Source organism: Anolis sagrei, chromosome 5 (genome assembly GCF_037176765.1).
Source record: "Anolis sagrei isolate rAnoSag1 chromosome 5, rAnoSag1.mat, whole genome shotgun sequence".
Taxonomy (NCBI): domain Eukaryota; kingdom Metazoa; phylum Chordata; class Lepidosauria; order Squamata; family Dactyloidae; genus Anolis; species Anolis sagrei.
In genome coordinates this window covers 99,537,854-99,563,499 of record NC_090025.1, presented here as the reverse complement: position 1 = coordinate 99,563,499, position 25,646 = coordinate 99,537,854, and the positions used below count along the sequence as shown (strand labels likewise).

General features: G+C 40.3%; 1 protein-coding gene across 6 annotated transcripts in view; it reads right to left on the bottom strand.

Moving 5' to 3' along the window:
- LOC132776469 (proline-rich protein 5-like) overlaps positions 1-25,646 on the bottom strand; it is a 157,537-nt gene that overhangs the window by 74,682 nt on the left and 57,209 nt on the right. For 5 of the 6 annotated variants that reach the window (XM_060778152.2, XM_060778155.2, XM_060778154.2 and 2 more), the window contains 5 exons: positions 21,306-21,363; positions 19,118-19,209; positions 18,426-18,566; positions 6,149-6,287; positions 1,740-3,879 (listed from right to left, as the gene is read on the bottom strand). In XM_060778152.2, the coding sequence (XP_060634135.2) occupies positions 3,326-3,879; positions 6,149-6,287; positions 18,426-18,566; positions 19,118-19,209; positions 21,306-21,363 (984 nt within the window). In that variant the 3' untranslated portion in view covers positions 1,740-3,325. Of the gene's footprint in view, positions 1-1,739; positions 3,880-6,148; positions 6,288-18,425; positions 18,567-19,117; positions 19,210-21,305; positions 21,364-25,646 lie in introns of those variants that run through there. The other variant, XM_060778157.2, reaches the window with a different exon arrangement.

Below are 25,646 nucleotides of genomic sequence, written 5' to 3'. Positions count from 1 at the left end.
TATGCTTGTGGGTAAACAGTATTTCTTGCTGTTTCTTTGTCAGTGTTGATGTGGAGAGTGTCTGGTTTGCCTACTCTGGAACATGCAACATATAATTGTCCTTCTTTAGGGGTCCCTTTCAAATCTATGATTCTATATCTGTATGTGTGTGAATTATATATATCTTGTCGAGACACAGACACCTTAAAGGGCCACACACAGTATAAGTTCCAAAGTAAAGTTTATTGCAACAAAAACAGAAGCTCAGAAACACTTAACCTTCAGTGTCTCTGGTCAAAACTCAAAAAACTAACCAAACTTGGTTCAAAAAGCAAACGGAAATATAATCCGGATTAACGAGAGAAAAAATCCGGACTAAAGCACAGTACTTAGCATCAAACAAGCAGCGCTGTACAGTTAACAGCAAGCAGAAACCGCGGGAAGAGAAACCAAAGCCAGCCAAAGTCCAGAAATCGTCGTAGAAGTAGTCCAAAGAAGTGTAGTTTCAAAGTCCGTCAAGCAGCATCGTCGTCAAGTCAGTCCAAGAGAAATCTGCACTCATGAGAAGTCAATCCAAGTCGAAACACACAGGAAAAGGAACTCCAGGCTGCAGAACCCGGACCCAAAGCCCAACACGAAAATAGGCAGTGACAAATCCACATGATACATGAACGTAACCGACACTTTGCCTTCTGCAAATGATCCCCATTTCAGAGCCTACTTTTATTTTACACATCATCATCCGAAGATGAGCTGACCTCCACCCCATCATTAACTCTTGCAGCTGTACTTGATTCCACACGTGAACCTCTGCTTCTATCCCTCCAACTTCGCCATCTTCTGTCAAGACTTAGATCCCCCCAAGGCTCAGTTGTATCTCCCGGTTGCCAATCCTCATTACCCGAAAACCCCATAAATGTGTCACTAGATGTTGGCGCCACACATACATATTGAACCTCCTTTACCTTAGTCCAGTCCAATGTGTCATCTCCATCCTCATCACTCCCAGACCCATCACTCCCAGAGAAACCCTAAAATGATTCTTTCTCTGTGGGAGCAGTAAGTATATCCCGGATCCTCTTCATCTGACGCTCCTTATCCGATTCTTGCTCCCGAGTAACCCTCTTTGTTCCCCGATTGCCATCCATTGTATCTCCTTCCTCTCCCTCACACATTGACCCTTCATCACCAGAGAACCCTTTGAATGAGTCTTCATTGGTGGGTGCCATAAGTATATCCTGAATCCTTTTCCTTTGTTGTTCCCCATCTGACTCCTGCTCATGAACACCTCCTTTCCCCCTTCTGGCACCCATACTACCATTTGCAACGTTACTTACAGACTCTACTACAACATATCTATCTATATCTATGGCTGGATGGCTCTTTGTCAGGAGGGCTTTGATTGCGTTTTCTTGCCCTGGTGAAGGGAGTTGGACTGGATGGCCTTAAGTATTTTCTGTTGGTCATGGGGGTTTATTGTGGGAAGTTTGCCCCAATTCTGTTGTTGGTGGGGTTCAGAATGCTCTTTGTAGGTGAACCATAAATCCCAGCAACTACAACTCTCAAATGACAAAATCAATTTTTGGAGTAATGGTCACTCCTTGGGTTAGTAGGTGTCTGGTGGCCAAAGTTGGTGGCAATTCGTCCAGTGGTTTTTGAGTTCTGTTAATCCCACAAACGAACATTACATTTTTATTTATATAGATATTAAAATAATCTTGTATCACATTTTCAAAAAAAAAACCCTCAGACTTTCAACCATGTTATGTAGCACACTATTTATTTTGTCTTTTCAAACTGCAATTCAAGTTAATAAAAGGAGTGTCAATGTACTGAGAAAAAAGTTGACAGTGGCCACTACAAATCACCAGATGCTGCAATGTCCTGCAAAACCTTTTACAATTAAAATAATCTTTTTTTAAAAAAAATGTTGGAAATGTTATCATTCAAAGCACAATTTTTGCTTTTATGTGACATGGAAACAATAAAAAATAAAGGAAGAAGGGAGGAGCTCAAGGGACTCCCAGGTCATGATGAGAAATATGTCTATTGCTGAACAACATTTGACAAAGAAAATTGTCCTTTCTTCAAGAACTTAAATAGGCAGTAAGAAGCATTCTCAGGTGTGTGTGTGGTGTGTGTCTGATGCAGTTTCACACGCATGCATGCTCACTACACAATGACTACAACACTCATGTTAACTTGTGAATGAGATCAGGCTGTTAAGATTACACACCATAAATATAATATTCATATCACTGCATATCATTTCAAACTTAATGGCTAGGAGGTAACTGAGGTCTGTCTTATGTCCCATTAAGACCTAGAAGGCCCATGTGAATTGCAATCAACTTGTCTCACTGCTTTCAATGCAGCTCATTCAAAATGTATTTAAACTAAATTGCGGCTTTTAAGGGGGTCACATCAGACCTTCTGTAATGTCATTAGGCATTATGTAATCCAGCATCTTCCCCTTTGATTGGCTCATTCATCCTACTCTATCCATTCTGCTTGCTTGTACTGCAAGAATGGTATGGATTTCTACCATGCCCAAACAGTTCTAATTTTCTCAAAACTTTCCCTTGAACTTTGTGTCGTATGTTGAACTATCCAGCTGGGAACTCTCAATGCTTTGTTGCAGACATGTCTAGTTCATACTCTTCCTTTCAGAATGAAATCCTCTTCCATCTGCTTGGGTCCAACATGTATCTTTGAAAATCATGGGAGTTGAGTGAATTACTTTCTAAACTAGGAACTATGCCATCAGTTAGTTGCATTTGGTTCCATTTACCGATTAGTGCTTCAGTGCAGGACTTAACAATTATGGAAAAAGTTCCAGTGTCATATAGGTAACATGTAATTCAGACCTAGGTGGCAGTTGGGAAAAGAACCATCGTGGCCAATCTTTGAAGCAAGTGTGCCATTAGCTCAGTGTTTACTACAAAACATGCAGGATCCTCAGTATTTTGCCTCTAGTCCACTGAACCTGGGAAGAAGAGCCGTCTAGCTATGGAACAGCTGTGATGTATCACCCCCAAATTCATCTATCCTGCTTGTGTCCCACATGGCACCTATGCTTATGTTTGGTCTGCAATGGAACTATTAGTTGTTTTACTTGGCTTGCAGTTGTAGCCAACAGAGAAAACTGTTCTCAATAATTAAGATTCTGTGGCTATCACCATTATCCACACCATGGTTATCTTCCCCTTCTCACGTTCCTCTAAATTTGAGGGGCACACTCTTTTATCTGAATTTCCACTGTTGCAGATGACCCTCTCAAGTCACCCACATAAAATATGTGTTGTTGAATTCCAAGGCTTCATTCCTAAGCTCAAACTAGGATTCTTCAAACAATGCTTTGCCTGCTGACGTCCACGTTGTACCCAGATGAACTGGAGCAGCTCTGGCCAAAATCAATGAAAATCCCATCTGAATCTGACTCAATAGACTCCAAGATCTGGTCCACAATAGTCTCAGGGCTGGCAGTTGGGGCTATGGCAATCAAATCTGAGTCCCTAGCCAGCTCATATGCTCTGCTTTGGTCATCTCTTGGGTAGAAGAGTCCCTTTTGTTGTTCTACAGCACTGAGGTGGTTTGAGCACTGGGCCGAGCCTGCAGAAAGGCGCTCTGACTCTCCTGACTGTGAGTTCTTCATGGTGACCATGGAGCTCTTGGAACCATTGTCCGTGATGGTGGTGAGATTGGAGTAGCTCTGTGCTTCTGTGCAGGAAGTCATTTCAGACACAGAGTGCCTTCGAATGCCCGTGCCATTGGAAGGGACTCCTTCTGTTTCATACTCAGCTACTGGGGTCAGCAAAGGGTTGTTGTAACTTTTGGATCTCACCACAGGGTTCTTTGCAATAATGTCCCCGGATTTAGAACGCCGAAAGTAACGCTTCTCTGTGAATAAATAGAGAGAACATTTAAAAGTTTCATACACATTACAAGATCAGAGAGGCTATAGTCAAATAATAAAAGCAGACAGTGCCTGAAGACAGTTCACCTCTCTGTCCACAACAGAATTTTCTACTATAATTTGTTGACTCTTTCAGCATATCAATTCATTCTTATCTTTCTTGAAACAACTTATATAGGACTCACAATGGACTTACAAAAACTGGCTATCATTCATATTCTTTTGGCTTCAAGAATAGGAAACGATTAGCAGGATTTTTTCAGAATGGCCATTAGGTGGCATCAGTTTAATGTGGTCACTTGCAATAGAGCCAACACCTTCGCTTCTCTCTTGGAGATGAAATCATTTCCAAAAAAGAATGACTTTCTAACATAGTGGACCCCTTTAAATAACATGGCTGACCATGCTCATCAATTCTTTTTTCTAGATATTCTGAAAATACAAAGACTTGCAATAGTAGCTACTAGGGCTGGGCGGTTTCGTTTCGTAATTTCGTAATTCGTTAAAAATTCGTTATTTTTTTTATAACGAAGCGATATTGAACCATTCAGGAGCAACTAAAAAACAAAATGAATTTTTCCAATTCGTTTCGGAATTGATTCGTTATTATTTCCGCATGTCTTGTGCAAGTTTTAGGGTTGCTGTTTGTTTTCTCAGTGAAAAAAAATATAATTATCACACCAACAGTCAACAACAGTGGGAGAGGGAAGCTTCAGAAGTTTTTTTAGCGTATTGCGAGATCGCGGCCGCCATTAACGAATCGATTCGTAATCGATTCATAATTGTTTCGTAATTGTTTTATGATTTCCGAAATTTCGTAAATATCGAACTTTTTTAAAGGAAAATTTCGGAATTCTTTTAAATAACGAAACGCAAAAAACCCCTAAAAACGAATCGAGTTTAGAGACAAATTTTTCCGTGTTTGGACAGCCCTAGTAGCTACTACTAGACTTTGATTCCTGGAGAAACAGTGAAAAATGGAGAACAGGGAAAGGGAACACTGTCACAAGAAATTCAATGTGCAGATTTGACAAATATGAATTTAATATGATGTGTGGGAATGAATGGAAGGATGGATGGATGTATTTTGGAAACACCAGTATAATATTAAGGCCTGCAATTACTAACTACCTGCTTGCTGGACTTGCTAATGAGAAACCCTGATAAGAACTGTGACAGTGATAAAGAAAATGTTTGCAACCTTCCTTATGTTAAGAAGGAAGTCAACAAGCACCTTGTATTTGTCAACACCAATCAAGAAGAGTCAACATCTGGTCAGGAAACTGGGATGGATCCAGATGGAAGACGTCTATCATTAATTTCCAATTTGGGACTACATCAACAGAATATTCCTATAAAAGACTCAGTCTAATAATGCTCAAATTGTGACCAACCTGAGGAGTCTGGTTCACCCGCCATACTCTGCTCCATGGGAAGGAGAGAGATGGTGTATTCGGAGAGTGGCAGATCTGCACGGGAGCAGTCTGATCACTTTGGGCCTTCTTTCTCAAGGGAAGAGGAAGAAGTGCGCTTTTGGAGTCTTGGATTTTGTGCAGGGAGTCAGGTTCTGCTGTATGGAAAATAGAGATCTGGTCCTTGGCATTGTTCTTAGGGAAAGAAGTTTTGGCATCTCAGCGTTTTGAAGTTGGTGTTATGGAGTTATGGAACTATGCGTTGGCAGGCTGCAGGAAAGCAGGGTCTGGCCTAACAGGTGCTTCTCCAAGGAGGGAGAAAATGATATGGTAACATTTGAATGCCTGAGGATGAATGCGTGTACATGTGGGGTGAATGTAAAGTGAAAATGTAATTCCCCTTTGTTTGTTCTACGCTTACCATAGATAAGCCTTAGAGTAGTGGTTCTCAATCTGTGGGTCTCCAGATGTTTTGGCCTTCAACTCCCATAAGTCCCAATGGCTTGCAAACTGGCTGGGATTTCTGAGGGTTGTAGGCCAAAACATCTGGGTCCCCACAGGTTTATTTATTTATTTATTTATTTACATTGTTATACCCTGCCTTTCTCACCCCCGAGGGGGGACCCACTGCCTAAGAGTTTATCAGAAAATGAGTAATAACAGCTGATGTACTTTGCTCCCCTCCCCTAACTATATACCTTCACTAGCCAAGGGGAATCTTCTAGATAAGATGGATGTGGGTTATCAAAGAGACACTTTTGCCTGGGAAAAGTTCATGACTGAAATAGTTTCTATGTCTGCAAATGAAATGTATGATCTTAGAAGTTTGTATTTATGTTACCTAAAATGCACGAAGAGTGTGGGATAGTCCCATCACTGGAGTATAAGCCATATGTACCCAAATAAGGTGAAACAACCTTCTGTAACAGAACCTCCAATTTTAAATAGTCTTCAGTTACGCCTTTTGATTCATGAACACCCTGAAAAAAATGGAAAAACACATTCCCATATTACAAAAGAAAACAGAGTAATATTTCATCAATGTAAAGTATTTTCCAGGGTGGAAGGCCCTACTGCTGCCTTCTTGGTCTGAATTTACCGGGGACTGCATTACAGCAAAGCATTGCCAACTTTGCTGTAATGCTGCCAAAGTTTGGTGGTGCGGTCAGAGCAAAGAAACAATAGACAACAACAATACAGGATTTCCTTTGATAAAGCAATGTGCAGGTAACATATGCCTTGATTTCAACAAGAACTGTGAAAATTAGAAGGCTTAAGACAATGCAATTATGCTTTCAAAGAACATGCAAGAATCCTATACCATTATGTTTTCTGAGTATTTTAAGAGTTCACAATAAGAAATTAAGTGGCTGCTTACAACAGTGGAAAACAAAACAAGTATTCTTCAATTGTTGGTCAGTTTTAAGTGTTGGCAGGACATGACATGAACTGCAACCACTGTGTTCATGGACAAGTATCTTATTTCATTTATCTGCTCCTGAGCAAATATGTCCTTTCTATGCATTTTCTAGTTCCTCCAGTGCAAATATCAGAGTTTACACTAAATGCACAGGATATGTTTGACTACCGTATTACAAAAAGCGATTCCAGTTTGGGGCTTCTTCACACAAAACAAACACTTACTGCTAAGCACACAGGACTCACTACCTTCTTCAGTTCTGCCCAGCAGCCTTGTAACTAAGACATGCATCACCCCTATTACTTATTTATTTACTGTATTTGTATACTGCCTTTCTCAGCCAATCGGCGACTCAAGGCGGTTTCCAACAAATCAGTACATATAAAAACATAATACAGATTAAATCATTAAACAATATTAAAAAAGCAATATTGACCAGGATGTAGCAACCAGTCCCACAGGCCCCAAGTAAAACCGCTCATACAAATATTGCATTGCTCCCATGGTCCATTAGATGTCACTGTATCATGGAAGTGATTTGGAGGATTCGCTTCAATTTTTATTTAGCAGAAAATTTCATTGATTGCTAAATCACATTACACCTGATGATGTGGGCTGCAGGCCCCAAAAGCTTATGCCTAATATAATTTTTTAGCTTTTTAAATCCTCTTGTATTAGCCAAGAAATCTTATTTATCAAAACCAGCCAGAGCAAAATTGTCTGTTCCTGAATTTACCAACATATTAAGCAAATTATTGGCTGGGGTAGGAAAAATTGTTAAACTTGCCTTTTGTTTGTCTTGCCATATATCTAATAAAAGAAGTACATTAACCATTTTTATGAATCTATTTGCAACAATACTTTAGTTGTGAAGGGAGAAGTGCGACCTGAATTCTGAGGCCGACTGATGGGAAAGAGCAGGGGAGCTGCAATCTCAAAAGACAGTAATAAATGCAGCAATCAGAGAGTTGTATGGGACCCTCATGTTTCAGAAATACACAATTAACTCCATATAGCTTTAGAGATGCCTGCGGGGGCTGTTTTAAAGACGAGAGCTTATAAAAATCTAAGCAAAAATGTTTTTTCCTCTTTGATGTTTTATTGATTATTTCGCAATGTGACAACAGACTCAGAGGTGATAAAGAGCCATAGCAAGAACTTTAAATGTGCAATGAAAGCACTGACACAGTGTTTACAGTCTTTCAGAACTAATGTTACACTTTTAGTGAAGCTCCATTACAAAGAAAAAAGAGGCATACACAGCACGGCTGTGGCATGGAGGAATTATGTCTGCTAGATATAATAGGCATAGATCTTCTAAGAATTGTCACAGTCTATCCAACAGGCACCTAACCACAAGTTCTCTTCAGTGTTAAGGAAGATGCCAACTCAATTGCCCCAGAGTTCTCAGTTGGTGGACATGGCTACTTGTTATGCTCCAGCTGCTCAGCTAAACAATTAAAAACAAAAATAGGTACATGCTTTGTCAGGCCTAAGGTGAGAGAAAGGGATGGTTTCAGAGCCCATTTTGTGTTATTTATTTATTTACTTATTTCATATACTTGTACCCTCCCCTTCTCACTCTCGAGGGGGACTCAGGGCGGCCTCACAGCAAACACCATTTGGTGCCATCATAATAAGAACAATCAACAAATTAATTAAAACAAAGCATTAAATAAACAGTTGTTAAGACATGCCAATTAAAATCCGGGTCCAGGTCAATTCATCGTCACTTCATAATTGCTTATGTCTTCATACAAGCTGCTATTCAATGGTCAAATGCAAGGTCCTACAGCCAAGTCTTGATTTTCCTTCTAAAGGACAGGCGGGAAGAGGCCAATCTGATGCCTCTGGGGAGGGAATTCCACAGACGGGAAGCCACTGTTGAGAAGGCCCTGTCTCTTGTCTCCACCGATCGCGTTTGCGACAACGGTGGGATTGAGAGCAGGGCCTCTCCAGATGATCTTAAACTTCATGATGATTTGTAGTAGGAGATACGCTCGGACATATATACTCCTTGCCCATTATTATTTTACTCATGTAAACTACAAGGAAAAAAGTGGATAAGTGCATTGCAAAAGAAACAGGGCAATATTAGAGCCGTCGCAAACTAGGTTCCTGAGGGAGCAAACCTTGCTAGCACGTCCCTGACGTCATGAGCCTGCGCCTCTCTCCCTGCCCCTTTCTCCGCCCCTTTCTCTTTGCCAGCGTGGTTTTTCCTTTGCTAGGGCAGCATTGCCCACATTTTCTCTCAGTTGAATTCTGCCAACTGAGAGAGTACGCTGGCAATGCTGCCCTAGCAAAGGAAAAAACCACTCTCGCACGGAGAAAGGGGCGGAGAAAGGGGTGGAGTCTCGTGACGTCAGGGACGTGCTAGCAAGGTTTTCTCCCGCAGGAACCTAGTTTGCGACAGGTCTTAAACTTTAGTTCAAAGCACATTCTCTCTAGCAGCACTTTCAGACAGGAATTAACTTTCTTTGATCTGATCCATTTATCACAGCAGATAACAGATTCAATATATGTGAAATTTAATCAACAGGAACTTGAATGTTTTTATCTGAGAGAGCCTAATACTTTAAACAAGAAATGTAACTAAGTGTTGTGACTCAGCTGGAACCACAGGCACAGAATGATAGTGTTGTGCCTCAGATGGGGTCTCAGAGTGACTCTGACGAGGATGATGGGATTCAGGTTCACAATCAGGTTCAAAATGTTCCTGTTGTAGACAATGAGGAACAGGGTATAAAAGTTCAGTTTCCCACAGCAGAGAATGATGTTGTTGATACTGAAACTAGCCAGGTGCAAATTGACTCAGAAAAGGAGGACAGTTCTCAGCCTGATAGTAGGCAGGAAGGCAATCAGGCTGACACTAACGAGCAGCGTGACCTTGATGAAATGGGAATCTTAGCTCGGGCTGACCATTTGGAATTCAGTGTTTGAAGGAGTGTGAGAATAGCCAACAAGAAGGAGGTCAGAGGCCAAAGAAATGCTTTCATGTATTGTACCAAAAGGGTTACGAATCGGTTTTTGGTCAACTTTAAATTCGGTTTGGTTATATGGGGTGCTGATTCAGAAAACTGCATTGGATAGACCACATCAGCTCTAGTTTCTGATACAGAACATACTCTATCCAGTAGTCGCCATCTGCTCGCCCACAGAAAACCATATTTAATAAACTTCAGCACTATGAGAGTTTTGCGAAACCAGTAACTCTCGTTGCAACAGAGTAGTAATGGTGAGGCTGAAGATCATATTTTACTTCTTGCGGACCACTGGTGGTCCATGGACCATGGGTTGGAAACCACTAAACTAAAAGGATGAGCCTTGCTCTAGTTTCACACATTCCTTAAATATAAATGCCACAATCTTGTTGGCTTCTGGAACCATATATTTCTCTATAGATTACCATCAACACACTGTAAATGTCAAGTTTGATATCACTGAATCTTAGGGTGTTTTAATAAATCCCTATCTATCTATCTATCTATCTATCTATCTATCTATCTATCTATCTATCATTATATACAGAATTCTTGCATTTTAAGTGAAAGGCAATCCATATTTATTTTTGGGTGGCCCTCACAGTTCACTAAAAGGGGAAATTTATCACCATTTATTATTGAAATATTGAATATTATTGTGGTTGAGAGCCAAGCAGGAAAAGGAGAACAGATTGATAAGAAAGCTTACTTTCGAAAGCTGTGGTTGGCTTACTTATATTTCTTTGAACTCCTATTCTAGGCAGTTGCTTTTGAAGATCTGTGAATGCTGGCTTGACTGTAGCTGAGCACTTGTGAGGATAATACAGACACACAATTCTTTCTATACCTAGGCTCCCCAACTAAAACATTAATGAGTTTTTCATTTTGACGGATTTTAGTTTTCAAAGGCCCTTCACAGATTTAACTCAGAGAAAAATTATATCAGTTGGACTGGGTTTTCCCCTCTGCTTTTGAAGTATGACTGAAGAAACTGGTTAGCAATCTTCATATGGTTGTAAAGTGGAACTACTTTTGCCATGTTAATAATTAGGTAATTCATTTTTGTTAAGAATTCAATAGTGATTAAAGGAAGAAGGGCATACCAAGGGCAAAACGGATGGATGGTATCCTGGCTTGACTTTGAAGGAGATGGGGGTGGCCATGGTCAACAGAGAGCTCTAGCGTAGGCTGGTCCATGAGGTCACAAAGAACTGGAAGCGAGTGAATGAATAAACAATAACAACAAACAGGTAGTTTGTCACACATCCTACAGCAGGTAGTGTGGATTTTAATATATGTGATGCTCCCGATAAAAAAATAAATTCTCCTAAAGCTTCTCTGTGTTACAATTTATTGCCCCAAATAGAAACAGGTACTTTCCAGACATGTCTAAATGAGTGTGGAAAGAATACTGCGCATACACAGGTGAAGTAAAATTGCATGTAATAACCATATTGCCTTTTTAAAAAAGACTGTTGGTAGCTTATGGTACTTTTTCATCTAAGGTACCTTTTCTACTATTGGTATTTCCGACATTTGACTTAAAAATAAACAAAGACTACTACAATGGAATGGTGGCATTATCTGCCTAGTCCATAACTTTCTAGACACCTAATGATCCTAGATATATAATCAAGTGTAAAATCTATGTTTAAAATTAAGTGAAAGTCCCTTTAATCTAATCAAATAAGACAACTAGCAAAGTATTTAGACTCTTGATTCTAAATATTTTATGAGAGTAAAACTTGGATTTGTGGGATAGAAGTTGAATTTGTGGAGTCGTTGTGTGTGCAGTAAAATTAAGGCCTGAACATTCATATTAGTTTGAAAGTAATACTGTACTGCCTATATTGCCTCTATCGGGCCTCATTATATATCACTTGCAACTAAAGGCTGTGCAAGTTCAGTGTTTGCTTCTATAACCTGCCCAAATCATATGGGAGCTCAAATGAAATCAACTCCACACAGTACATGCTTAAGGACAAAAATGACTCCTTCATTACCTGGAGAGATCAGGAAAGCCTCTACTCAAGAAACCTTTAAAAAGAACCTTAAAACCTGGCTCTTCCACTGCGCCTTTGGTGAGTAGGTACACAATATGACATTACTGCTCCCCCTCAACGCTTCTGTCACTGGAGTACACCACCCCCCATGGGAAAGTTTGGTTCCACAACCCTGTTTTTATGAGCTTTCTCTTGCAAATAACTTGCTCCTCTTCTTATCTCACTCACGTTTTTAAACATTTTATCCTGCATATGTGGCCATTGTCACTGTGATTGTGCTTATTGTAATGTTATATTGTTAATGTATTCATATGTTTTTGTGTAATTATGATGTTCTTGTTTGTTGCTTATGTTTTTGGTTGTATTTTGCTGTAATATGTTGTTTGGGCTTGGCCTCATGTAAGCCGCCTGAAGTCCCTGTTGGGGGAGATGGTGGCGGGGTATAAATAAAGATTATTATTACTATTACTATTACTATTATTATTATTATTATTATTATTTGGCAGCAGTGGCTCCCAAAGTGACCCATTTAAGGTGGAATCAGGTGTCAAACAGGGATGTGTTATTGCCCCAACTCTATTCTCCATCTTCATCGCTATGATACTTCACCTTGTTGACGGGAAGCTTCCCACCGGAGTGGAAATAATCTATCGGACAGATGGCAAGCTATTCAACCTCAGCAGACTGAAAGCCAAAACCAAGGTTACAACAACAGCTGTTATAGAACTCCAGTATGCTGATGACAATGTCGTCTGTGCGCATTCAGAAGAAGATCTACAAGCCACTCTAAACACCTTCGCAGAAGCATATGAGAAGCTCGGCCTGTCACTGAACATTGAGAAAACCAAGGTGCTGTTCCAGCAGTCCCCAGCCAATCCCTCTCCAATGCCAGTAATACAGCTTAATGGTGTCACATTAGAAAATGTGGACCATTTCCGCTACCTTGGCAGCCACCTCTCCACCAAAGTCAACATCGACGCCGAAATACAACACCGCCTGAGCTCTGCAAGTGCAGCATTTTCCAGAATGAAGCAGAGAGTGTTTGAGGACCGGGACATCCGTAAGGATACCAAGGTGCTTGTTTATAAAGCTATTGTTCTCCCAACCCTGCTATATGCCTGTGAGACGTGGACTGTCTACAGACGTCACATGCAGGTCCTGGAACGTTTCCATCAGCGCTGCCCCCGGAAAATCCTGCAAATCTCCTGGGAAGACAAGCGGACAAACGTCAGTGTGCTGGAAGAAGCAAAGACCACCAGCATTGAAGCGATGGTCCTCCAACATCAACTCCGCTGGGCCGGCCACGTTGTCCGGATGCCTGACCACCGTCTCCCAAAGCAGTTGCTCTACTCCGAACTTAAGAACGGAAAACGGAACGTTGGTGGACAGGAAAAGAGATTTAAAGATGGGCTCAAAGCCAACCTTAAAAACTCTGGCATAGACACTGAGAACTGGGAAGCCCTGGCCCTTGAGCGCTCCAGCTGGAGGTCAGCTGTGACCAGCAGTGCTGCAGAATTTGAGGATGCACGAGTGGAGGGTGAAAGAGAGAAACGTGCCAGGAGGAAGGCGCGTCAAGCCAACCCCGACCGGGACCGCCTTCCACCTGGAAACCAATGCCCCCACTGCGGAAGAAGATGCAGAGCAAGAATAGGGCTCCACAGCCACATACGGACCCACAAGGAAATCCATAACGGAAGACCATCTTACTCGTCCAACGAGGGATCGCCTAAGTAAGTAAGTAAGTATTATTATTTATTTATTCTGAATGCAAGTGCCTGTAAACCAGACTTAAATATACTTCCAAGTAAAAATATATAGGACTGTGTTGTTAAATGTCCGTGGGTGGGGATTGGGGCGGAGACTCTCCAAATGAACATTTCCCCCCCCCCCACCTCAATGAAAATAAACACCCCCCTACAGTTTCTAGTATTGTAGAGAGTGAATACACTGAAAATCATCCACACCCCAAACTTTCATACTTGATAACAGCCTTGACTTTTCTTTCATTGCCTAAAGTGTATTTCTAATGGCTCAATTGAAGTTTTATATTACTGCAATCCTAGAAATTTGGGGACTAAAACAACAGTTCATTGAGGGAGCCAGGAATATTTTTGGAGGACAATACCATCATTTTAACTCCCTTCCCCATAGCTCTCTCAATGGCAGATCTTTAATGTATTTTATTTTGTCATTCTTTCTAGTACAAATGAAACTTCTTGTGATTATTTGTACTGGAAAGATTTATCTGCATTCTTTTTTTTTTAAATACAGTTTATGAATTCACACTATGATAGGGAAAAATACCACCAGTTTGGGACTATGCAAACTTGCACTGTGGCCGACTCAGGTTGGAAATGGCCCTCCCAAGTGGAATCCCTTTCAGCTTGACCTTGTCCTATCCCTGAGCTGCAGCTGGCTTGCCTCCAGGCATTCATAACCACATAGGGTTCTTTTCATCCTGTTGCACTGTAAATAGAGCTGCCAGTGTTGTCCAAGCGCATTATCTATAATGAGCTCTACCCTAATTAGCTTATGCCACTGCTGACTTGCGAAAGCTCTGGCGCAGGCACAGGAGTTACTGCAAGACTCATTGGCCTAATGGAAAAGAACTTGGGTGCTCGGCTTTGATTGATTTGTGCTGACTATACAAGACAGCCTTTGCTTCTTAATGTAGGGCAAACTTAACAAACCAGAAAGCCAAGGGTGGAAGAAATAGTCACCTAAACAAAACCAAGCTTTCCAAACTGGATATCATGATGACTTTTCCCTGCCTGTTAGCATCTCTTCCCATGAGTTCCTTTTAAGAGTGGCTACAATATGGGAGAACAGGATACCATAAAGAAGGAATGAGAAGTAACAAAAACAAATAAAGCTATCACTGAATGAAAAAAAGAGGATCAGAAAGTGCAAGAGATAAACTACGAAAATTGAAAGGTTAAAAACTATGATTCCAAGTATTACTATTGGTGTTTTGCTCTAGTACAGGGGTCCTCAAACTTTTTAAACAGAGGGCCAGGTGACAGTCCCTCAAACTGTTGGAGGGCCGGATTATAATTTGAAAAAAATATATGAATGAATTGCTATGCACACTGCACATATCTTATTTGTAGTGCAAAAAACACTTAAAAACAACAATACAATAATTAAAATGAAGAACAATTTTAACAAATATAATTAGTTTTTCAATGGAAAGTGTTGGCCTGCTTTTGGCTAATGAGATAGGATTGTTGTTGTTGTGTGCTTTCAAGTCATTACAGACTTAGGTTGACCCTGAGCGAGGGCCGGGTAAATGACCTTGGAGGGCCGCATCCGGCCCCCAGGCCTTAGTTTGAGGACCCCTGCTCTAGTACAACCACAGCAGTGTACTCAACAAAGGCAGCAACAAAAAGTAATAGCAACCCTGGCAAGCAAATGAGGAGATTTTTTTTAAAACAAGGTCTTTCTAAAAATAAACTTTTCTAATTAAAACATTATTATTATTATTATTATTATTATTATTATTAAACTTTATTTGTACCCCGCTAGCATCTCCCAAGGGATTCGATGCAGCTTACAACAGGCCGGAGCCCAGCACAACACAATACAACAATACAGTATATAGCAAATAAAACAGTTAAAGCAGAAAACAACAGCAATAACAATACAACAGGACATTATTAAAAACTGAGCCGGCTGAAGTGGGGTACAGGGTTAAAAGTGCTGAAAAGGTGTCGGAGGGATATAAGTGCGGTGTGCGTTAAGGGTGATCTTGACTCTACTAAAGTGCTTCTGGGCTTTGGTAGTGGGGTTCCTAATCTGAGAAGGCACGTTGGAATAGCCAGGTTTTTTCTAAAAACCGCCAAGGTGGGGGCCTGTCTGAGATCTTTCGGGAGGGCATTCCAGAGGCGGGGGGCCACCACAGAGAAGGCCCTGTCCCGCATCCCCACCAAACGCGCCTGCGAGGCAGGTGGGATCACAAGCAGGGCCTCTCCTGATGACCGGAGCGAGCGTGTGGGTTCGTAGACTGTGATGCGGTCTCGAAGGTAGGATGGTCCCAAACCGTTCAAGGCTTTGTAGGTAAGCACCTGCACCTTAAATTGGGCTCGGAAAATAAACGGCAGCCAGTGGAGCTCCCTAAACAAGGGGGTTGACCTCTCTCTGTAGGGGCCCCCTGTTAGCATCCTGGCTGCTGCCCGTTGGACCAGTTGGAATTTCCGAGCCGTTTTCAAGGGCAGCCCTACGTAGAGCGCATTGCAGTAGTCCAGTCTAGAAGTGACTAGGGCATGGACCACCCCGGCCAGATCAGCCTTCGCGAGGTACGGGCGCAGCTGGCGCACAAGTCTCAGTTGTGCAAAAGCCCCCCCGGCCACCGCCGACGCCTGAGCCTCAAGCGTAAGCGATGAATCTAGGAGGACTCCCAAGCTGCGGACCTGTGGCTTCAGGGGGAGTGTAACCCCGTCCAACACAGGTTGCCACCCTATACCCTGGTCTGGTTTGCGATCAACCAGGAGGACCTCTGTCTTGTCGGGATTGATCTTCAGCTTGTTCGTGTGAGAGTGCAACTTTGCATATTATACAATCACAGAATTATAGAATTGGAAGAGACCATCCAGTCCAACCCCCTGCCAAGAAGCAGGAAAATAGCATTCAAAGCACCCCCAACCAATGGCCACTCAGCCTCTTTTTAAAAGCCTCCACCACACTCTGGGGCAGAGAGTTCCACTGCTGCACAGCTCTCACAGCCAGGAAGTTCTTTCTAATGTTCAGGTGGAATCTCCTTTCCTGTAGTTTGAAGCCATTGTTCCATGTCCTAGTCTCCAGGTCAGCATAAAATCCCACAATATCTGCCTTGAAAGGGGTTATCTGAGTCCACACTGACATATATTCCAGTTCAAAGCAGAAAATATTGGATTTTATTCAGCTTGTGGAAGGGGCCAAAGTCTTCTGTAATAGAGGTTGAGTATCCCTTATCCAAAATGCTTGGGACCAGAAGGGTTTTGTATTTTGGAGTTTTTCAGATACTGGAATACTTGTATTGCACATACTTACTGAGATATCTTGAAGATGGCATTCAAATTTAAACACGAACTTTAGTTATGTTTCGTATACACCTTATACCCATAGCTTGAAAATAATTCCATACACAGTATTGAGAAATAATTTTGTGCATAAAACCAAGTTTGCGTGTATTGATCCATCAGAAAGCAAAGATGTCATCAGCTCAGCCACCCATTTGGACAATTTTGGATATTGCGGTATTTCAGATTTCTGGGTAAGCCATGCTCAACCTGTAGATACTAGATGTTTGTACTAGTTCAGTTCTTGCTTTGTCCTAGAAATATTTAAATTTATTTCCTATGATTTACACAAATAACTTTGAACTCACTCTCTAATTAACTGACTTGGCAAAACAGCGCACTTCACTTTATAGCTAATATATTTAAAATACTAGTTTCCTTTCTGTAGTTACACTCTTAGAGAGAAGAAAGAAGCTTGCACGAAACACCACTGTTCAACACACCCAAAGAACCCGAAATACTACTGGTCTAATTGAGAGCGCTAAAACAGATACAATTGGACTAGATTAGATAACAACTTATTTGAATAACAAGTTTTAGAACTGTATTCTCTTGACTCACACTTTCCAAAATGAACAACTACTTGGTCTTATAAATACATCAATACAGTCAGGCCCGTAGCCAGGATTTCGTTTCGGGGGGGGGGGGGGCTGAATTTTTTTCAGGGGTTTTTTGGGGGGGGGTGAGTTTTGGGGGGGGCTGAGTCTGAGTGAAAGAGGGTGTACTCTAACAAACCTTTTGTATCATTACCCCAATACCCCCATGCATATGGGATATATTGAGTATGGTGATCAGATCATGATATGAATAAACATAACAGTTTAAATAATGCACCAGTAAGGCCTTTTCGCGAACCACCATGAGAATTTCGGGGGGGGGGGCTGAAGCCCCTCAAGCCCCCCCCCCTCCCGGCTACATGCCTGAATACAGTAAAGCTCTGGGACACATTAAAGGTGCAATAACTGCCTTAACATTATCTCATTTCTGCAAACAAAGCAAAATGGCAATTTAGAACATATTGGAATGCTAAAAGAAAGCTTTTTCTAGTTTATGAAGGTTTTTCTTGCCACAGGCCACTACATGATTAAGTATTGAAATAATGTGTCAGGGAAAAAAACTAATCACTTCTTGTCCCCGAAAAGGAAATTTATAGAGCAAATGGAGGAAATAAAAGTCTGAGTGACAAGTCCAAGGGCATTGTTTCTTCCTTGTGTCTTAAAAATTTACACAACCTTTTTTTTCATCCACACCCAAAATCAGCCCCTCAAATCAAAGAATTGCAGAGCTGAAAAACCCAGAAACCTCTTGGGATACAACCTGCTTTACAAATATAAATTTCCACTGACAGTTTTTTCTTTCTTCTTTCTTTGCTTTTGAAAAGCTGTATCTGTTGGGGAGGTGAAATTTGCCAACAGAAAATTTCACCTCGCCAAGAATTCTGTGTTGGACTCATTTCTTGCTTTGGGGATGAAAATTCACAAGGATTTGATGTGGGTCTGGGCAGCCTTAGGCTCCATTGGGGGGGTTACTAGGCTAGTGTATTCATTCCTTCTCCAGATGAATGGGTTGCTGCATGAAAGCCGTCAACACTGGTCATTGTTTTGATATGACATATCTTAACTATGATACCAGATTTGGTATATCCAAGAAAACATACCTGTAGAATGAGCAACATTTGAATTATTGAAGGAGGAACCCTTGCTCGGGAACGGGACAAGGCATCTTCCAATTTGATATTGAGAGTTATAATATTTCTGAAGTGCAACAAAGCTAGTTGGCGGACAGAAGGCTCTTTTCCCTGAAAAAAAGAATGAAAATAAAATCTACTTTATATATTACTTGATTTTAAATTACTATGTGGAAGCATACTGTGTTCAGTCCTACGGAATTACGCAAGAAAAATTCCCAGCCCGTATTTGTTTTTGTTAAGATTATTTCATGTTTCCAACTTTATTTGAAATCATAATTTTTCAGTTTCAAAAGTTGCTTGCCCTGTGTTTGTTGGGGATATTCCCTGGGAAAGCAGAACAAATGGCAGGATCCTTTGGATTCTAGTCCTTTATACAGAGGTACTAGGGACATAGCAAGATTGAGACGACAGCTTTTGCAAGTGAAAAGTATTTTTCTGCTGACAGCCTGAATATTGTGACACAAAGAGAAAAATGCCTACAACTTCTGTTTTGAAACATTTCCCCTCACCCTGTGTTTTGCAAAAGTACTTCCCCATCCATGCAAATGTCAGTTTGCCATGCTGAGATGTCTGACAGATTGTGGCTCTCTGTTGAGTAAACCAGCAGAGTTGCTTTTTCTGGTTTTTCTGGATTTTGAAGTAACAAAGTAATACTTTACCTGAACGGGATAGAATATAGCCTGAAGCATGGGCAGGACATCACTGAAAAAGAAGTCCCACGTTTCAGCCAAGGTATCTAAAAGTTTCTGTCCTAAATGTTGGAGAAAAAACATAGTTAAGGTGCATAGGGCACAAAAGAACCTCACAAAAGTATTTTGTATATGAGAGTAAAAACTAGCTGCCAAATACATGGATCTGAGTTGAGCATGTACATATTTTAAACTTCTTGTCTCTTTAAGGTACACACAAGGGAAGGGAAATATGTTTTGGTTGACCTACTATGGATTTTTGAGACAAAGGGTATAGTGTATGTTTTGTACCTAACTGTATGTTTTGTACCTAACTCAAAACAGGATGCTCCTGACACGATAAAAAAAAAAAAAACTAAACTAAAAACAAAAACAAAAACCTAACTGTAAACTCTTGAATTTGTTGATATGGGAATTGCCTTCAAGCATAACAGGGAAGTCCATGAGGAGACATGCAGAAAATTTATATATCATAGATTTGAAAGGGACCTCTAAAGAAGGACAATTATATGTTGCATGTTCCAGAGTAGGCAAACCAGGCAATCTCCACATCAACACTGACAAAGAAATAGCAAGGAATACTGTTTACCCACAAGCAGAAAGAAATTACATATATTAGAAACCAACACTTTCCCATTACTTTATTTTCCAGATTGGGCTGAGAATGGCGGTATATAAATATAGTAAATAAATAAATAAATAAATAGTATATGGCTGGAGTTACACTTTGAAAAGTACCTGTTCCAACTTACCAACAAATTTAACTTAAGAACAAACCTAAAGAATGTTTCCTGTTCATAATTTAAGGAATGCCTGTAGTCTCAGTTGCTGCATTCTTGCTTTATTATGAAAGCAAAATAATTTGTGCTTCACTTTATAGAACTTGGGAGGAAACCAGCCTAACTCTGGGCATAGAGTTTCCTTTTATTAAAATGATTCCTATTTTATACTATATATATAGAGAGAGAGCGAGAGAGAGAGAGAGAGACAGAGAGACAGACGCTGTATATCTCTATCTATCTATCATCTATCTATCTATCTATCTATCTATCTATCTATCTATCTATCAATCATCGCAGTGGTTCCCAACCTGTGGTCTGTGGACCACCAGTGGTCCACAAGAACTAAAATATGGCTTGCGGCCTCACCATTACTACACTATTGCAACGAGAGTGACTGGTCTCGCAAAACCGAGGCTTATTAAATATGATGTTCTGTGGGAGAGCAGATGGTGACTACTGGATGGCAAATGTTCTGTATCAGAAATTAGAGCTGGGGTGGTCTATCCAATCTAATTTTCTGAATCGGCACTCCAAATAACCAAACCGAATCTAAAGTTGACCAAAAACTGTTTTGTAACCCTTTTGTTACTAATGTTGGGGAGTGGTCAAAAAAAGGTTGGGAACCACTGATCTATAGGCATGCTTTGGATAGCATAGAGAAGGATGAACACCCCTGTAACATTTGCTTTGCTGTCTGTTCCCCTGTTCAGTAGATTTCACCTCACTTTCTGTTCCTGCAATAATTTTGAAAAATTTGGCTTGTTGTGGACATGACAGTTGATTCATAGAATTTATATATGCAGTTACAGAATTAAGTGGAGAAAGCATGCACAATGTCCTTTCCCCATCTAGTTGGCGATACATGTATACACAAGCAGGCTTTCTCAGATATATACTCCACAGGAAATCTTGCTAAATCAAAGATTGGGACACTCTGTTATAAAAAGAACATAATGCAACTTCAATACAGAGATTAAGCTAATTTGGCTCCAAGCTCAGCCTGGATAGGATGCTGCCAGAGAAACGTGTGGCAGTGATTGTGTGGTTCTTCAGAAGAAGAGTGGAATCTACATAAAATAATATTTTCAGTGACTTGTCTTCTGCAGTTTCTAAGCAGTGTCCAGATGACTATTTAATCATAAAGAGCTTTCTAATTTAAGAAAAAGGTAAACCGTCATCCTGGAGGCTGCAGTTTGCTCCGCTGATGTGCCAGACAAATTTCATTTCCTTGTTCAGCAGGCAAGAACATTAAATGACTGCTGAGGCAGAAGCAGGCTGTTGTTATGGCTTTTGGTCAGAAGCCAAGTGAAAAGAGAGTTTTGGTTTTGATGTCCTTTCGAACGAGGCACAACAGGCATAACTGATGTCTGGATTACCTTCATAAAACCGAATCTTGTCCCTCAGGATCACCATTCCTTTGGTGAGCAGCTGATTCTGCAAACATAACACAAATAACTTCATTTCTCTTTTTTGTGTAAGCTCAATCTATTAAAAGACTACTCTTGTATGTCAACAGCAAATAACTTTCCTAAGGCACTTCATTATAAGGAAAATGCTCATAAGTTTTACTTGAGCCATGGGGAGAGTAATTTTACTGTACAGGATTTCCCATCTTAACATTTCAAACAGTGTATAACTCTAACCTCTACTTATTGACTGTTTTAGAGCTTAATCATTTTGCCTTGATAAACAATCAATATGCAAAGAGAATAGGATTATATACTTTATATATTTTATGCTGGTTAGGAGGAAATAAATTTCAAAATGCTCTTTCTTTAATTGTATACCCTTTTCATGAGCAGTAATTTTTTTTCCACATTAACATGTCTGGTAAGGAGCCCTTGGGTCTTGATAAAGGAACCTGGGTATATCTACACTGACTATTTAGATCAGATTGAAATCTATTTGGAAGAAACTGTTTTTACTCTGCAAATGACTACATCGAAATGTCTGGAAAAGGTCTGATTGGTATATAATATGTTTTTATGCTGTTTTATATTTTCCTCTATTTTTTAACTGTTTTAAATTTTATTGTGAATTTTAATAGTTTTGAAAGTTGCCTCAAGCTCTGCTCTGGTAGAAAGGCAGGATGAAAATGCAACAAACAAACAAACAAACCATCAACTATAAGTGTTACCTAGTAAACAATTCAATGGGCCCACTCCAGTTGAGAAAATTAATGTAAGCCCTGAATTGAGTGTGTCAAACTCAAGGCCCGTGGGTTATTGTTATTGCTTGTATTGATGTATTGTGGGCTCAGCCTCATGTAAGCCGCACAGAGTCCCTTGGGAGATGGCAGCAGGGTATAAATAAAGATTATTATTATTATTATTATTATTATTATTATTATTATTATTATTATTATTATCCAACCTGCAGTGTCATTTTATGTGGCCCCCCAGAAGCTGGACTTCAACTCCTGTATTCCTCATTATTAGACATCACGATTAGAGCTAATGGATCATCTGGAAGGCCGCAGCTTTAGGTTCTGTTTAGTCAGGTTATTGAAGTTTGAATTTAGATACAAGGCTTGTGAATATGATATCTGACTTTAAAATGTCCTTGAATTTTTCTCCAGCCTCAGAGCCACAAGTGCTGATGGGTTGCAATTCCCATGATTCCCAGTCCACATGGTAGATAATAACAAGATGGGAGGTGTCATTCAAGAATATCTGTGGACCCAAATGGGGTAAAAACTAAAGAGCACAGATCATTATGTAAAAATATTTTTTTACAGCAGCCCCCATGTATCCAGATTCTCCGTCCATGTATTCATCTGCCTTTTGAAGGCAACCAGAAGGCTGATGTGGCCCTTGATGAAAATGGGTATGACACCCCTGCTTTAAGCCATTCAAGAAGAACTAAAAAATAAACTATGCAAAAATTGTAGCCTTTTAGAAACCTACAGGGTATGGGTATTCCATGTTTGTTGAGGAGAGGGGGAAAGGGTGGGTGTGCTATTTATTTTGCAACTTATCCATCATCTTGCTTCCTACCTCCTTGGCTTCCTGAAAACCCTCCTGATGAATTAACCTCATGATCTCCCTTCTTGAATTTCTCCAGTGTTGTCAGCTGAGTGCAAACCTGACAACTGAGTGAAGTTGTCTTGTTTTTTTCCCTATTGTTAAACAGCTGTTGCTGTTTTTTGGTCTATGTTATTTTTTCAATTGATGACAGTAGCAAGATGCAGCTTGTCTTTCAATAACTCAGCAGGAAGCAAAACCAAAAGCTCTTGAGAGGAAGACATGCATTAGGTCCTTTAAGAGGCTTACAGGGAAGTGTTAAACAGAATGGGAAGACTGCAAAGGACAGGAGAATAGAACAGAATCAGGCCCATAGCCAGGATTCTGATTCTTGGGGCGGGGGGGAGTGAGTTTGATTCAGGGGGGCTTAGCTTGATTCGGGGGAGGGGGCTGAGGATCTACCCTAGCAAACATTTTGTATCGTTATCCCAATACCCCCATGCATATGGGATATATTGAGCATGGTGATCAGATCATGATATGAATAAACATAACAGTTTAAATAATGTACCAGTAAGGCCTTCTCGTGGACCACCCTGAGAATTTCAATGGGGGGGGGGGGGCTGAAGCTCCTCAAGCCCCCCCTCCACCCCAGCTACATGCCTGAACAGAATATGCAAAACCAAGAGTGCCCTCCTGCTACACTGTTAAAATAAGGTGAGTATTGAAACCCTGCAGTAATGCTTTAAGATAAATTTCTCAGACATTCTCTGTGCACCCACAACAGAGAAGGAAAAAATGAAGGTCTCTTTGGCAGGGACTTGCAATACCTCTGTGAGGCATTTCACCATGCCTTCATTTTGCTCCTATCTTCATCCTGAGTGGTGGCAAATTGTTTTGGGGTTTTTTTTGGGGGGGGGGGGGGAAGTGGCTCATGGACCTCATACAACTACCAGCCCCCAAAACCCTCCTGATGAACCGAAACTGCCCAAAGCCCTTTAAAATAAGCAAGGACTTGTGAACATATTAAGTCGATTCTGCTGCATATCTGGATATTATTAAATGAAGAATGTATTCTTATGTTATACGTATTATTTATGTGAGTTTGACATAGGTTATTTCAGTACTAATTCCTGCTTGCCATCTTAACAGAACTTTAGGAAATACTCTCTTAAGTCTCCTCCTGCCCCTCCCCAGATTTTGAGACACTGAACACATGATTTGAATGAATGAAAAAAAGATTTTCAGTTGAATTTAAAGCAATGGCCTTGTTCCTGGGTGACTTAAGTGTGAATAGAAGGAAAGTCTTAGTTGTTTCTGTAACTATTCCAACATGAAATTATTAAGTCCAGTATATTATGTGAAAGAAACATGTCATGTATGGAGGAAAACTGAAGCACATGCACTCTTCTCATATGCTATCTGAAAATGTGATACCCAGACATGGGGTGGCCCATTCAGTGAGAAACAGACCTTTTAACATGCAGACCATGAAATTCAAATGAAGCTATCCTACAGCTTTGAGACTTACTTTTTGAAAGGCACCTGTTTTCCTGAGAGTAGCTCGCAGCACTGTTATTATATTCCTCACTACTCTTTGTGATGTTTTATTGAAGAAAACCCAACTTAGAATTGATAGGACGATGACACAAAACTTATTACCAAAGCACCTTTTCAAAATATCTTTCAAAAAGTAATTTAAACATTACTGGTATCTCATGTACTTTGTTCTCCTGTTATAGGCTGAGCATCCTTCTTCCAGAATTTTGAAATATTCCAAAATCTAAAATTTTCCTGATGGGTGGCTGAGATAATGACAGCTTTGCTTTTTGATGGTTCAGTGTATACGAAGTTTGTTCCATGCACACGTTTATTTAAAATATTGTGCATAAAAGTAACTTCTGTCTATGTGCATAAGGTATATATGAAAGAAAAATAAATGTAATGCTGAGCTTGGCTTCGATCTCTAAAATATCTCAATGTATATGCAGATATTCCAAAATTTGAAACAATCTAGAAGACAAAACACTTCTGGTAGTATTTCAGATTAGGGATATTTAATCTATATCTGAAATGTTTTGTCTACATTTTACAATTTTCACAGATAATTCATGAATTAACTTACACTCTGATTCTTCTATTCCACTGCTTCTTACACTGTAGGTTCCAGCCCAAAATGGGGTTCCTTTAGTCCTGTGGTTCTCAACCTGGGGTCCCCAGATGTTTTGGGCCTACAACTCCCAGAAATCCCAGCCATTTACCAGCTGTTAGGATTTCTGGGAGTTGTAGGCCAAAAACACAGGTTGAGAACCACTGCTTTAGTCCCAAAAATTTATCTAGTATGCCACTTAGTGACTGTTTTAGACATTTGCCTGAATCTCTCAGCAACAACATGTAGTGTTTACAGTCTACTTCATAGACAGTGCTTCACCTGTACTTCATAAAAAAGAAAATTAGCCTGTTTAACAAACCTTGCAAACACTGGTTTATTAACAATAAATGTTGATTTTGATTCATATTTTATACCTATATACCCTGCATAAAAAAATTCTCTAGTGAAATGGATTGCGAATAGAAAAAGTATAAGAAACCCTGTTTTATACTATACTTTCTAAAAATAGCTGTGTCAAGAGTGAAATGTGTTAAAGAAAGGCCAAACATGCAACCAGCCAAACCTGTAAAGTTTCAGTATTCAAATCCCTTTAGGACGGAAACATCTGCTGTTAAGTGTATCCAGCTGCATGCTTCTAATAA